The sequence below is a fragment of the Parasteatoda tepidariorum genome, chromosome 10, assembly GCF_043381705.1.
Source record: "Parasteatoda tepidariorum isolate YZ-2023 chromosome 10, CAS_Ptep_4.0, whole genome shotgun sequence".
NCBI classification, from domain to species: Eukaryota; Metazoa; Arthropoda; class Arachnida; order Araneae; family Theridiidae; genus Parasteatoda; species Parasteatoda tepidariorum.
The window spans coordinates 40,095,682-40,108,285 of NC_092213.1; the positions used below are offsets into that span (position 1 = coordinate 40,095,682).

A 12,604-nucleotide genomic window follows, 5' to 3' on the forward strand; every position below is an offset into this window, starting at 1 on the left:
AGAGTGCTTTCTGATATTGTATCAATATAGCCAAAGCAAAATATATTAATACAATAGTGTGAGAAGCACTCAAAAAATTTTTTTACAAAAATTACAACAAATAAAATAGAACACAATAAGTAATATAACTGTATAATAAAAATAACACAATAACTGGTTTTCTTAACTTTCTTCGTGTATTTTTGTTATTCTTGTATTTATTTATATATATATATAATTACTTTTTATATTTAAACGTTTTAGTTTGAAAGTTTCCAAAATTAATTTTAAATTATTCTAATGTCACTCTGCACAGTAAAAAACTTCGATTTTCAAAATGGTATGAAGTGCCTGCTATTTGGGTGCATCATCCATAAAGTCCATTTTTACCGTGAATTATTATACCGTAATATTTACTGTAATATTTATTAAATTATAGTGATTCAGTGATATCACGATAAATATCTTTGGAAAAAGTGCAGTGTATCAGATTTTTTTGTTCCGTAACATGTTCCGATAAAAACGCATTTCTCGGTGAAAAGTACCGGCACCAAAAAATTTTATCCGGAATTTTTCATAGTCTATTTTTTTGCAATTACTGAATGCCTACATAGTGTTTCTTTTTACTCTAACACCAAGAGAGACATATTCAACGCTTATAACGCCTATAATTAACACCCTGGGTGTTAATATATCAACATTTTCAAATCAGCTAGGGATACATGCTTGAGTTTTATTCTAACATTTCATAGCAAATAAAGTATGCACTCACGCAAAATGCAAAAATTTTGTCAAAAAGTGGTTATATTCCTCCAAAAGAAAAACGACAGTTATATAAATTAAAAAATATGCAACAAAATCGAATATTTTTTTAAACTAAAAATAATAGCGGGTTCACGATATTATTGCTAACTCAAGCCCTTAATGACATTTAAAACAATATTAAAATTAAATAATAAACACGTGTTTTAAAATCTCAGCAAGCTTAACAGGCATATTATATAGTATATCTGATGTTTTATGTCGATGATCATTTAATTGTCGATGTTGAAATCATCTTAAACTTTACAGATGAAGAGACTAGTGCCTTAAGGCAGGTACCTCGACCAATACGCTTTTAAACGCAATTCTTCATTTGCATTCCACCACCTCATCGAAACACCACAAAGTTGAAGATGAATGGGCCCAGATATTTATTACAATATAGTTCAATTCTCTTAAATACTGGCAAAAGTAATTAATTTACAGAGATGCCAACTGCTCCGGATTTGAAAATCGGTAGAGAACTGCAAACTAAAACTTACAGATTTTCGGTTAATTAAGAATACTTTTCTAAAAGGCTTACTACAACTTAACTGTTGGAAAGTAGCATATCATGTCAGCCTTGGAGTTATTTAAAAATAGTGGTAAGTAAAACCCCTATAACTTGAATTCACAAAACCAAGAATTATAAATTAAAATATTATCTCTAGACTATATTTATCCGCTGTCCGGAGCAATTTGCCATCGCTGAGATTACGCTTGATTATTTCCCCACCACTTTTAACATACTTCCGGATTAGAAGTAATGTTGAAGCATACACTTCGGGGAAATATTTGGCTAAAATCCGAAGAAGTTGGCTTCTCCCCCCCCCCAAATATTTTATTTTTGTATTTCAGATAGCATAATTTCCTCATTAATATTTGATTCTTGATTTAATAAAATTGATTCGACATGTTTTTATTACTTTTATATCTAAATAACTTAAACGCACAGATAAAAGTATTATTAGCAAACATTAAATTATGTTATAATATGTAAGTGAAACTCAAAATAATCCTCTAATGTGTTGTTAAACTGTTGTTTTACTACGACTAATAAAACTCTTACTCGAAGAGCATAAAAATTGCAACTATATATTAAGTAAGTTACTGTATTCCTAAATTTGAATAATTATTTGATTTTACGATTTCAGGCAATGGATTTGAATATAGAAAGACCTAAAAATCAAATTTTAAAGTGCAAACAAAATTTGTTCCAAAGGTTTTTTCTAAATTTTTTAAGTTTTTACTTTGTTTTTCTATCATTTTAATTTAAATAGCGATAAAAAAATTGGAAGCTAAGCAACAACCCTACCAGGCCTGAAAGTAAATCGGATAAGTAATAAAACTGGTAGCTAAAAAAATATATAAAATTTCAAAAACTAATTAAGTGAAATTTGCTTTAAAAAAAAAATTTTTTTTTGCTATAGGCAGATTATTATACAAAAATATTAACACGTTGAATGACACGCTAATTTTACATGACTTGCTCGTCTGGTCACAACGGTAAATAACTATTATAATAGCTTTTATATTATACTTAATTTGCAAATATTTGACAGATGTTGTTCGTTTTTAAAAGGTTTAGCCAAACAAATCTGAAAAAAGTGGTGAATTATATAAGCCTACGAATTGTTTAGAGATAGTAATAATCTACTAAATTGTAAATAATCTACTAAATTGATAAAAATCTACTAAATTGAATTCATTAAACCAAGAATCACAATTAATAAACAACCACTTGAAAATATTTATTCGCTGTCCGGAGCAAGTTAGCATCTCTGTGTATCTAAATAAAACTATTTATGTGTGTTCTATATTGCATTAATTTCTTCAAACCATTTTAGTAACGATAATAATATTTAAAAAAATTTAAAATTTACTCGAATTATGTGTTTCTAATAATCTTGGCTTCGCCGGTCTCCGGTAACCCCCGTGGCATTCAACGTGTTAATAGCATGAAAATCTCAATTTTAAAATTCTTTCGCTTATGTTGATTTCTCTATTGCACGGCAGTGCAATAATTATACCAAAAAAAAGTACTTTCTTTCCATATATATAAGAGTATTTGTGCTCTTACAATTGTGGTCAAAAGCATTAGAAAAATTAAACATGGACTAATTATTCTACTGATAAAATGAAACAAATATTGTTGACAAATTTATCCAGATGAATTTCCCTAGTGATGATAATATTAATTTTAATGTAATAGCGATAATAATAAATGAATTTTCGTATAAAATAAAAAATAATTCATTAATTCAAATTTTTAAAATTGAATACTCACCGTTCGGACAGCCACTTGAATTGATAGTTTGTTGGTGGAAAACGTCACAGTCTTTAATTACCAAGTCAGGTCTCTGTTCATCTGCTGGACCCAGAATGTCCCGGATAAGAAACGATCTCATTCGAGAATTTAGCATCGCACTCACCAAAAAACCACCCGGGTCGGCGTCACTCAACATATATTAGTTAAATAGTTAACTAAAAAAATAAAAGCAAGATTTTTTCGCTTATTTTTTACTGCTAAGCCTAATGTCTAATCACTTTACAGATGTCAATCTTTAAATGATTGATTAGTTGCTTACGGCAAAAGCTTACTCGATATAAGTGTTTGCAAAACATAAGTATAATTAATTTTTATTGATTGCACCATTAATGAATAATATCGATTTTGCAAGTTAAAATATAATCTTTATATAAATTTTTATATAACACAGAATTGCTAATTCATCTATGTTTTTGATTTTCAGAACATAGTTTTATTTTTTCAAAATTCATTCAATTAAAGTTAATCGATGCATCGTAATCATTTACAATCTGAAAAGTAAGTTTTTTTTTTTGGAATATTCTTAAGAAGACTTCCTTATCTAAAATTTAATTATCATATTAAAATTCTGTATCCTTATTATTTTTTAAACTTCTTTGAAAGTTAACTGAATACATTTACTCTTCGAAATTGTTGAATTTTTAAAGCGATTCGTTTAAAATCTTTATCGCCATCTATTTTCTACTCAAAATCTTTTCCGCAATAACTAATTAAATGACAAGAAAAATAGTTCATTTAGCAAAATACTTTACATTAATTTCGTTAATCGAATTACAAGTTGGCGCTTAGAACATTTCCTCTCTAACAATAAAAACGATAAAAAGCTAAATGGAGCAGACGATCTTTGATCCGAAGCATTAAACAACTAAACTCTCTCCCGCCGATTAATCCTCTCTTAAACGGTAGTGAAAATGTGTCCAGGAAAAATGTTTTTACCACGTTTACAAATCATAAGGTAGGCGCTTACATTTCTGAGCGAGACATCTGATTGGCCAATACAAGATACCTTCTTTAATGACGTAACAGTCTGAGGGCTGGACTAGCAGGTGAAATTAAACACGCCTTATTAGAATACAGGATAGGAAGCGCTTGTTTCGTATTGGTGGAACCGAAAGCAAGATGCAATTCAGTTATGTATTTGGAATGGATAGATAACGGCAAATGGGAGGTGGGAAGGGGTTTGTGTATAAAAATATATAAATGCATATATTCAAGTTATAGATGCACGGTGAAGCATCTGGGTACGTTTTTCTTTGTTCCCGTGGATGTTTGTACGATAAATAGCTATAGCGAAAGTGCTTTCGGGCTTTTTACGATACTTGAGTTAGATTTTGCAGTAAGGGGCCCTCCTTTATAAGTTTTTGTCAAAGATGAAGTTGAAATAAATTTTGTAAATAAGGTGGTAACTAGGTTTTTGAAATTTGAATAATTTAATGCAAATTGATAGAGAATTTCTCTTTTAAATCATTTCACTTATGTTAACTTTATTTTTGAAATTTTTTACATAATTTAGGAAATTGAAATTTGGTTTATGGGAATGGATGCGTATTATGACTTTAAATTATTTACTTTCAAGGGTAAAAAAGAATTTAATAAAAAAGGTGGCTATTAAAAAAAAGGCATATTTTAAATGTTTAAAGACATGTTTACATCAGTAAAACACTTTTTTAATAGTTGAGGAAATTGAAATTTTATTTATGGGATTTGATACGTAGTATGATTACAAATTATTAATTTTTTAGAGTAAATTTTAGAAAACTTATGGTTATTAAAAAATGGGTAGCTGCGAAACGTGGAAGACATTTTATCTTCATTACAACGGTTTTTTATATAACTTAAGAAAATGTAATTTGATTTATGGGAATTGTGGTGCAATATGATTTAAAATTATTCACTTTTTAGAATAAATACGAATTTAATAAAGCAGGGGGTTATTAAACTATTAAAAAATTATTGGCTGTAAAACGTTGAAGACTTGTTATCTTTAATTTTACAATTTTTTGCATAACTCAAGAAATTGAAATTTGATTTATCGAAATTGATGCGTAATATGATTTTAAATTATTTACTTTTTAAGGGTCAATATGGACTTAATAAAATAATTGTCGATTAAAAAATAGATGGTTGTAATGCTAAGACATATTATTTTCATTATTACGCTTTTTTACACATATTAAGAAATTTTTATTTGATTTATGGGTACCTACGCAGAATTGCAATTTTAAATTATTTACTTTCAATAGTATAAGTAAGTTTGATAAAATAAAACGGTAGATATTGAAAAACGGAAGGTCAGAGAAATGTTAAATTAAATTTAAGTTTTCTAAACACGAAATTCCAACAGAAACAAAATTACAGAAAAGCAGGCTTATTTTTAACATCTTTTTAGCAAGTTTTATTTTTTAAAGTCTATTATATTGTACTTTAGTTAATATATTTGCGTATAATGCAATTACGGATAATCTATTTACTCTATATTAAATAATATATAATACAGAGTAAATACATTATCCGTAATTACATTATACGTAAATGAAATTTTTATTTGTATACCTTTGCCACCTGCTCACCTTTGTTCTATCCAAAAGGTAGAGGAACAAAAATAAAAAATTCAGTTGTAGGCAAAAATGATTTTTTATATTTCACTCAGGGTTCATAAAATCCTTGAAAAATTCAGGAAGTGACGTTATTATTCTAATAAAGAAGTAACGGATCTTTATTAGCTTTCACTGTAAAGTTAAAAAATTTATGCAACAGATTTCGCAACTAGACATATTTATTTGTAAATATCGAACATAGTGGTGAATACATAGCTATTAAATTACATTTTATTTTCTTAGTTTTGCTACCACTTCCTAATTTTTCTCAGGACCGTACGAACGCGTATTTTACTAAATCCTAAATCTTATCTAATAATGTGTTCTTTTTTTCAACTGCCATGGCAGTTAAAATAATTTTAAATTAAATTTATAAATCTTAGATTATGTTATTGATCATATTATAAAAAATAAAAAAAGTTCTCCATTTACTTTAAATACTAAAAGGAAATCGGAAAGAGATTGGGTTGCTTCTCTAACAGATGTAAATAGATAAAGAAAATGAAAGTTAAAATAAAGTACCCAGCGTCCTTGAAAAACTTAAAAAAAAAAAAAAATTNATAAAAAATAAAAAAAGTTCTCCGTATACTTTAAATACTAAAAGGAAATCGGAAAGAGATTGGGTTGCTTCTCTAACAGATGTAAATAGATAAAGAAAATTAAAGTTAAAATAAAGTAGCCAGCGTCCTTAAAAAACTAAAAAAAAAAAAANAAAATAGGCAGAAAAATTTCGAAGAAAAAAAAAAAGAAGAAGAAAAAAAACATTTGAACACTCACCTCGTTTCCTTTTTTTTTTCTACAAAAAAAAAGTCTCTAAAAAGGGATCTCTGTTCTAATAATAATAAATTGGAAAAATAACGCAATTAGTTTTTAGATATTTATATAGAAATTTTAGAATCAATATTTTAGCTTCTAGCAGCGGACACTGGTCAGCTAAAGTTAAGAATTAAAGCGGACGCTGCTTTTAAGCAGGAATTGTTCAGTTCTTTCATTCTTTTCTGGCTCAGTATGTCCAGTCTGGCAATACTTTTTCAAAAAATATTTCTAATCACTAAAACAGTAAACTTATTTAATTCTATACGTTCACCAATTATAAGCAATAACTATTTCAAAAAAAAAAGAGAGAAAAAATTATGGAGTATATCTTTTCTCTGCGGTCGCATTTACTATTGTGCTGCATGTCTAAAATTTTCAAACCAAATTTATTAAAAATTGGCTTATGTTGCCTTTTCTTCTGATTAGCATAATCATACCGATTTAAACATAAGGTACGGAAGCATACCTGCCTACTCTATGAAATTTTTTTTCTATATTTAATATCATAGCAAAATTTTTATAATCATATTTTATGCTTCTTTAAATAAATGTGATTTAGCATGATTTTGACTACAGTTACATTTTAATAATTTTAACATATAGTAGGTCCGCTGACGTTCTGAAAGTGTAAGCTTAATTTTAGAGTAACAACAGGATATAATCTCAATTGAATTGGCATTTCCCTACCACAAGAACAACGATATTTTGCAAATCTTAAAAGTTGATCGGTATGCTTACGTTATTAAAGCATCTATCATTAAAGCATCAGCATAAGTTTGCATGCTATTAAAACATACAAATTTGTTGCGGAATAAGAATAAAAGGTAATCCTAATTAGTTTCACTTTGCCAATGATATCAGTAGAAACAGAGTGCTAACAAATAGTTGCTTTCATATTAACTTTTGAATTATTTGCAAGCAGTGGTGTGAAAAATAACTTTTAACCAAATATGTAAAATGAAAAATAAGACATTAAAACATTAACTTTGAAGAAATATTCCCCAAAAATGTAAAAATTTCAAGTTGGCAAGGATAAACTAGATCTTCAAGTCTTGTCAGGAGGTAGAGCACTCGCCTCGTCGAGCGAATTTTGAGCCCAACTTTGGCCAAGGTGAAATTGTTGCTAGGGTAAAGTTAAAAGGTGTAGAATTTTGCAATAACGAAAATTATGAGCTGACCTATAACGAAAAATGGCTTCATTTTTATCTATATCCCTTGGTATTTACAGTTTCCCACTCCCCAAAAACGAAGTTACCCTTTCGAAGGGCCCAAACACCCCTTCACAAACAAACACCAGAGTAAATTCGTTTGGGGCTCGCCTACCCATAATACTCTGCCTTTCCCTCGATATAGATTGGACTAAATTGCCCCAAAGCTATGCGGTCTTTCTCGCGAATAGAAAAGCTGGGTAATAAGCAATAAAGGCGAGAAAAGAGGGGCACGGGGCCTAATTGGCGGGACTGGCGTTCAAAGGGGCACCCGCCCCCCGCCAACCTTTTTCGCCAACATCACCCCATCTGGCGTTTGGCGAATACAAATTCGATTCCCCTAGCGCTTAGGGATAAATTTGTGAAGAAGCAGAAAACCACCTCCTGCGTACTAAGGTTTTTTTTTCCAACATTCGTTCAGTTTTTTGTTATCAATATTATTTTTTTCTCACCACTTGAGTACTTATTTTTTGGAGCCTAAGACATTGATGTGGGCCCTTATTTTTTATTGGTATTTTTATTTGTTTCTGTAAGAAGGGTATTCTTACGTACCTCATATCTATATCGTGGAATTTTCGAAATAAGAATGCTTTAGAATGTATGTGTGGTTTTTGTTTTCCAAATTTAGCAGATATCTTCATGAAATATTCAATCCGTTGCTCGGTTCTCTTCAAAATAAAATCCTTTAGAGCTTGCTAAGAAATACCTCCAAATTATAAAAGCACGGGTTGATCAGTAAATTTGCATGTGAACTTATTTACACATACGTAAGTGACATAATTGAAAGGTTTTAAATTTAAATTGTTAGTTGATAAATTTAATTTATCCATTAAAGGTTATTTTTTATAATATATCTTGTGTAGTCAATGGAAAAAAATTTCAAAGATTGAGCGTCAAATAATTGGGTTTAATATGAAAAAAACACAACTACTTCGATTCAGTAGGAACAACATATGACGCAATGCTAAACGAATGGAATTTAGTTGCTGTTTGTTTAGTTATTGTTATTAGTAGTTGTTATTTGTTTTAGTTGTTGTTGTTTATTTAGTTGTATTTAGTTTCAATAACTTTTCTTTATAATGCAATAAAATCTGGCGAGCAGCTATTTAAACGATCAAACACTTCGTTTGTTTATTTGTGGCTTGAAGTTAGGCTCGCAGAAAATGCCGTTCATGGGTTAAATTCAGTAGGAATAACACAACCTGTGACGTAGGCTATAGTATACCCAATTAAAGTCGGAAGTATTTTCTTAAGGAAAAGAAGAAGAAAAAAGCAATTTTGATAAAACATTTTTAAAAAATCATAACTGCCAAACTAACAGATCTTATATACGTTTGAATTGTTGATTTTTCACAGTTCATATAAACAAAAATCCTTTTCCATGCTTTATAAAAGGCAAGATTAGTTTTAAAAGATTTTAGATTTAAATTGTTAATTTATAAATTTAATTTATTTATTAAAAGTCATTTTTATCTTGCGTTTTCAATGGAAATTTTTTTTTAAAGAGTGAGCGTGAAATAATTAAAGTCGGAAGTATCTTTTTTTTAAAAAAAAAAGGGAAAAAAAGCAGTTTTGATAAAGCATTTTTAAAAAATCATGACTGTTAAACTAATAGATTTTATTTGCGTTTGAATTGTTGATTTATCTCAGTTCATATTAAAAAAATTACTTTTTGATGCTTTAAAGAAGCAAGATTAATTTTAAAGATTTTAGATTTAAATTGTTAATTTATGAATTTAATTTAATTAATTAAGATTATTTTCGCATATTAAAATATCTTTAATTTTCTTTATTTCGCCATTTGGTGAACCTTACGTTAGATTCTTGTATGTTAATCACTTAAATTGTTTTGTCAGCTTAATCACGAAAAGTAAAAGCGAATAATTTTTTTCAATCGTAAAACTATTTTTAAGTTTTATTAATAATCTTACATTTCAATAAAGAAATTAAGAATGAAAAGAAAAAGATTTCAAAATTATCAATAAAAAAATAGCAAAGTATATCATGCTTTCGTAATTTTGGCCGTTTATAAGATGGAGCAAAAGCATTTGCGAAATCAAGTTTGCCCCTAACTTTCGATTAGGCTGGTTTCCCTGCACATTCATTCTCTCATAGGAAAAGAAACTTTTACAGAAAACATTTTGGATTTTGTCCTCGCAATATCTTGGTGAGAAATAATAAGCTTCGAGAGGTAAAAATCACTTAAATTTCGGTTAGTTGCAGCCAAGCGGTATTAACCGATTCGTCGGTAATAAGCTCCGGAGCATGCCTTAAAAGATAAATATGGTCCTTAAAAAACTTAGAAAGTGGTAACATAAGTTAGGAAAAAAAGATACATCGTAAGAGTTTGTAATCATCACTATGCTTAATGGTTTTAAATAAATATATCTAGTTGCGAAATTCGAGGTTTTAAATTTTTAATTTATTAATGAAAACAAATGTAAAAAACTTTGTCTCTTTTTAACACAGTATTCAAAGTGCTTTTTAATGTTATAAGAACCACTCAAAAACTGCATTATTGCTTAACTTTGCTATCTTTTAAGATCATAACAATTAGATATCACGAGACCAATATTGTTACATTACAGAAAAATTACATATTTCTGCAACAAATAACTTAGAAACTTATGAAGCAATTTTTCGATTTCATAACTTCGGATGTTTTCTGTTTAATGATCTTATACGTTTTCGATTTGTTGATCTTGTGTGCTTTTTTTTTTTTATGATTCTGTATGTTTTCCATTTGATGATCCTGTTTCGTTTATGTTTAAAAAAATGGCTTTTGAGCATGCAGCCACAAAACAATTTTTTTGAAAATGTAATAAAAACAATTTGTGATCGTTTTTATTTCCTATTTTCCTAATACTTTACTTTTTTTAAATGAAGGAAAATATTTTCTATGAATAGCTTTATTACTGTTGGTAATTTTATTAAATATTAATAAATCTTGCTGATAAAAAATATTGAAATAAAACAAAAATTCATAAAAATATTATCCTTGTTTAAAACATTTTTTTAATTAATTCTGAGAGCATAACAAAAAATATGTACAATGAGTTTTGTTGAGAGTTTTTAATGTCAATTCAAAAGCTATTTTAAAAAATAATTACATATTTATGGCATTATTTGAAAAGGAAACTATCGTGCTTTAAAAAAAAACCTCTTTAAAGAAATCGTTTTCATTTAAACTTTTATTTCAAAAATTATTACAAAAATGAAAAATAAAAATACCTAGTCTACCAATTCCTTTTATCTTGCGTAAAAAAACACTTAAATAACTAATACATTTTTCATTTATTACTTATATTTCATTCAAAGTTTGGATAGTCATAGAAATTCAATTGACAAATTTGAAACCTTTTTTTACACTCTTAAAAAGAAACTAAAAAAAAGGAGAAAATGAAATATTTAATGGCCTTAGGCATCAGTTTTTGAAGTAGCCCTTTCATTTGACAAAAGAGGAGGAATTACAAAATTTCAAAATGTCGCCAAAAGCAATGAAGAAAAATTGGAACAAAAGGGGAGGCAATTTCGAAACTCGATTCAAACGAAAACTTTCGACCTCTCAATTTGCATAAACAAACGACCCTTAATTTCTCCGAAAACGGAATCAAAAAGCAAATCACATAAAAGAACTTCTCCACTTTGTTTACAAAAGGAGTAACGACACGTGAATTCGAATTTCCAAACGACCTGTTTTCATTTTTACTAACAACATTTTATTTTTATCCATTTTGCTTTTTTTTTTCTTTTTTCGTTTTCCCGACAAATTGACAATTTAATCGTAATCGTACTTCTCTCTTTGAACCGCTATTTGTACGTGAGTCGCAAACTTATCGTCTGCGCGACGGAAGTTAAACCACGCGAATAATGATATCGTCTGTAAGTACCTATAGATTCGTCGAAAATTGCTTATAACGAATAAATAATAAATAAACAATCGTTTTAGCTTAACTTTGAGAAGGTTCACCCTCACCACTCTGCTTAGTATATCACTGACAAAGCAAACATCAAAGCAAACGATATTTTTCCAGACAAAAACGAGGGGGAAAAAGTTATATAAAGATATACGGAAATCAAGAATAAATATTTCGAATGGCAACCGAGCTACTCATACGGTTGAAAGAGTGGATTGAATAGGAAGGCAAAGCTAATAGGTTGTGTATTCCTGTTGGTTAATTGGCCATTGTAGCATGAAAACCAGTGACTTCGCCTCTGGGCTTAGTATAAATATAGAGAATAGTATCGGATAAGGCTTGCGTGTAGGGGGTGAAGGGAGGAATGGTATCGGAGAGTTTTCGTTTGGAAGGCTTCTACTTCTGTTGTAATGCGCTTGAGAGAGTGAGAATCGTGGTTTGGTTGACGTTAGGGTTATTGGTTCGATCGTTTTAGAAAAGATCGTTTTGACATTGGCGCTATATCGCCAAAAGGAATTTAGTATGTGAGAAACCTTGAGGAGTGATGCTTTGGAACAATACTTTAATTTTCAACGCTTAACTTCTTTCATTTCTTGCTTTCGAAAACCTGCCTTTCGAAATAGGAAGCTTTAAATTTTGAACAAAATATAAATGTGATATACCGCCATTTCAACTTTAATTGCTTAAACTCCTTTTTTTTTTAATTTTGCAGCAAAATAGTTTTTTCAAATGGCTTCGACTTCTTTTCTTAGTGACACCTTTTAATCTATAAGATTTCTGTACTGTCCTTGGCAAAAGTCTGAGTACATCAATGTTTTTCAAGAAGTTTCCAAACGGAAAATCGAGTTGCATTGCTGGTTTCTAGGTAAGATTGTAGAACGGAAACCACCTCCCTGAGCTGCAAACAATAAAAAAGATCAACCGGATAAAAGAGAACAAAAATGATGGCTGAGACTG

The 12,604-nt window shown here is 29.0% G+C and overlaps 1 protein-coding gene across 1 annotated transcript in view; it reads right to left on the reverse strand.

The window, feature by feature from the left end:
- The window catches only part of LOC107456621 (barH-like 1 homeobox protein), a 43,590-nt gene extending 39,562 nt beyond the window's left edge, over positions 1 to 4,028 (reverse strand). The window contains exon 1 of the mRNA XM_071187053.1: positions 3,068 to 4,028. Coding sequence (XP_071043154.1) covers positions 3,068 to 3,245 — 178 coding nt within the window. The 5' untranslated portion in view covers positions 3,246 to 4,028. The remainder of the gene's footprint in view (positions 1 to 3,067) is intronic.
- Positions 4,029 to 12,604: the final 8,576 nt, after the last annotated feature.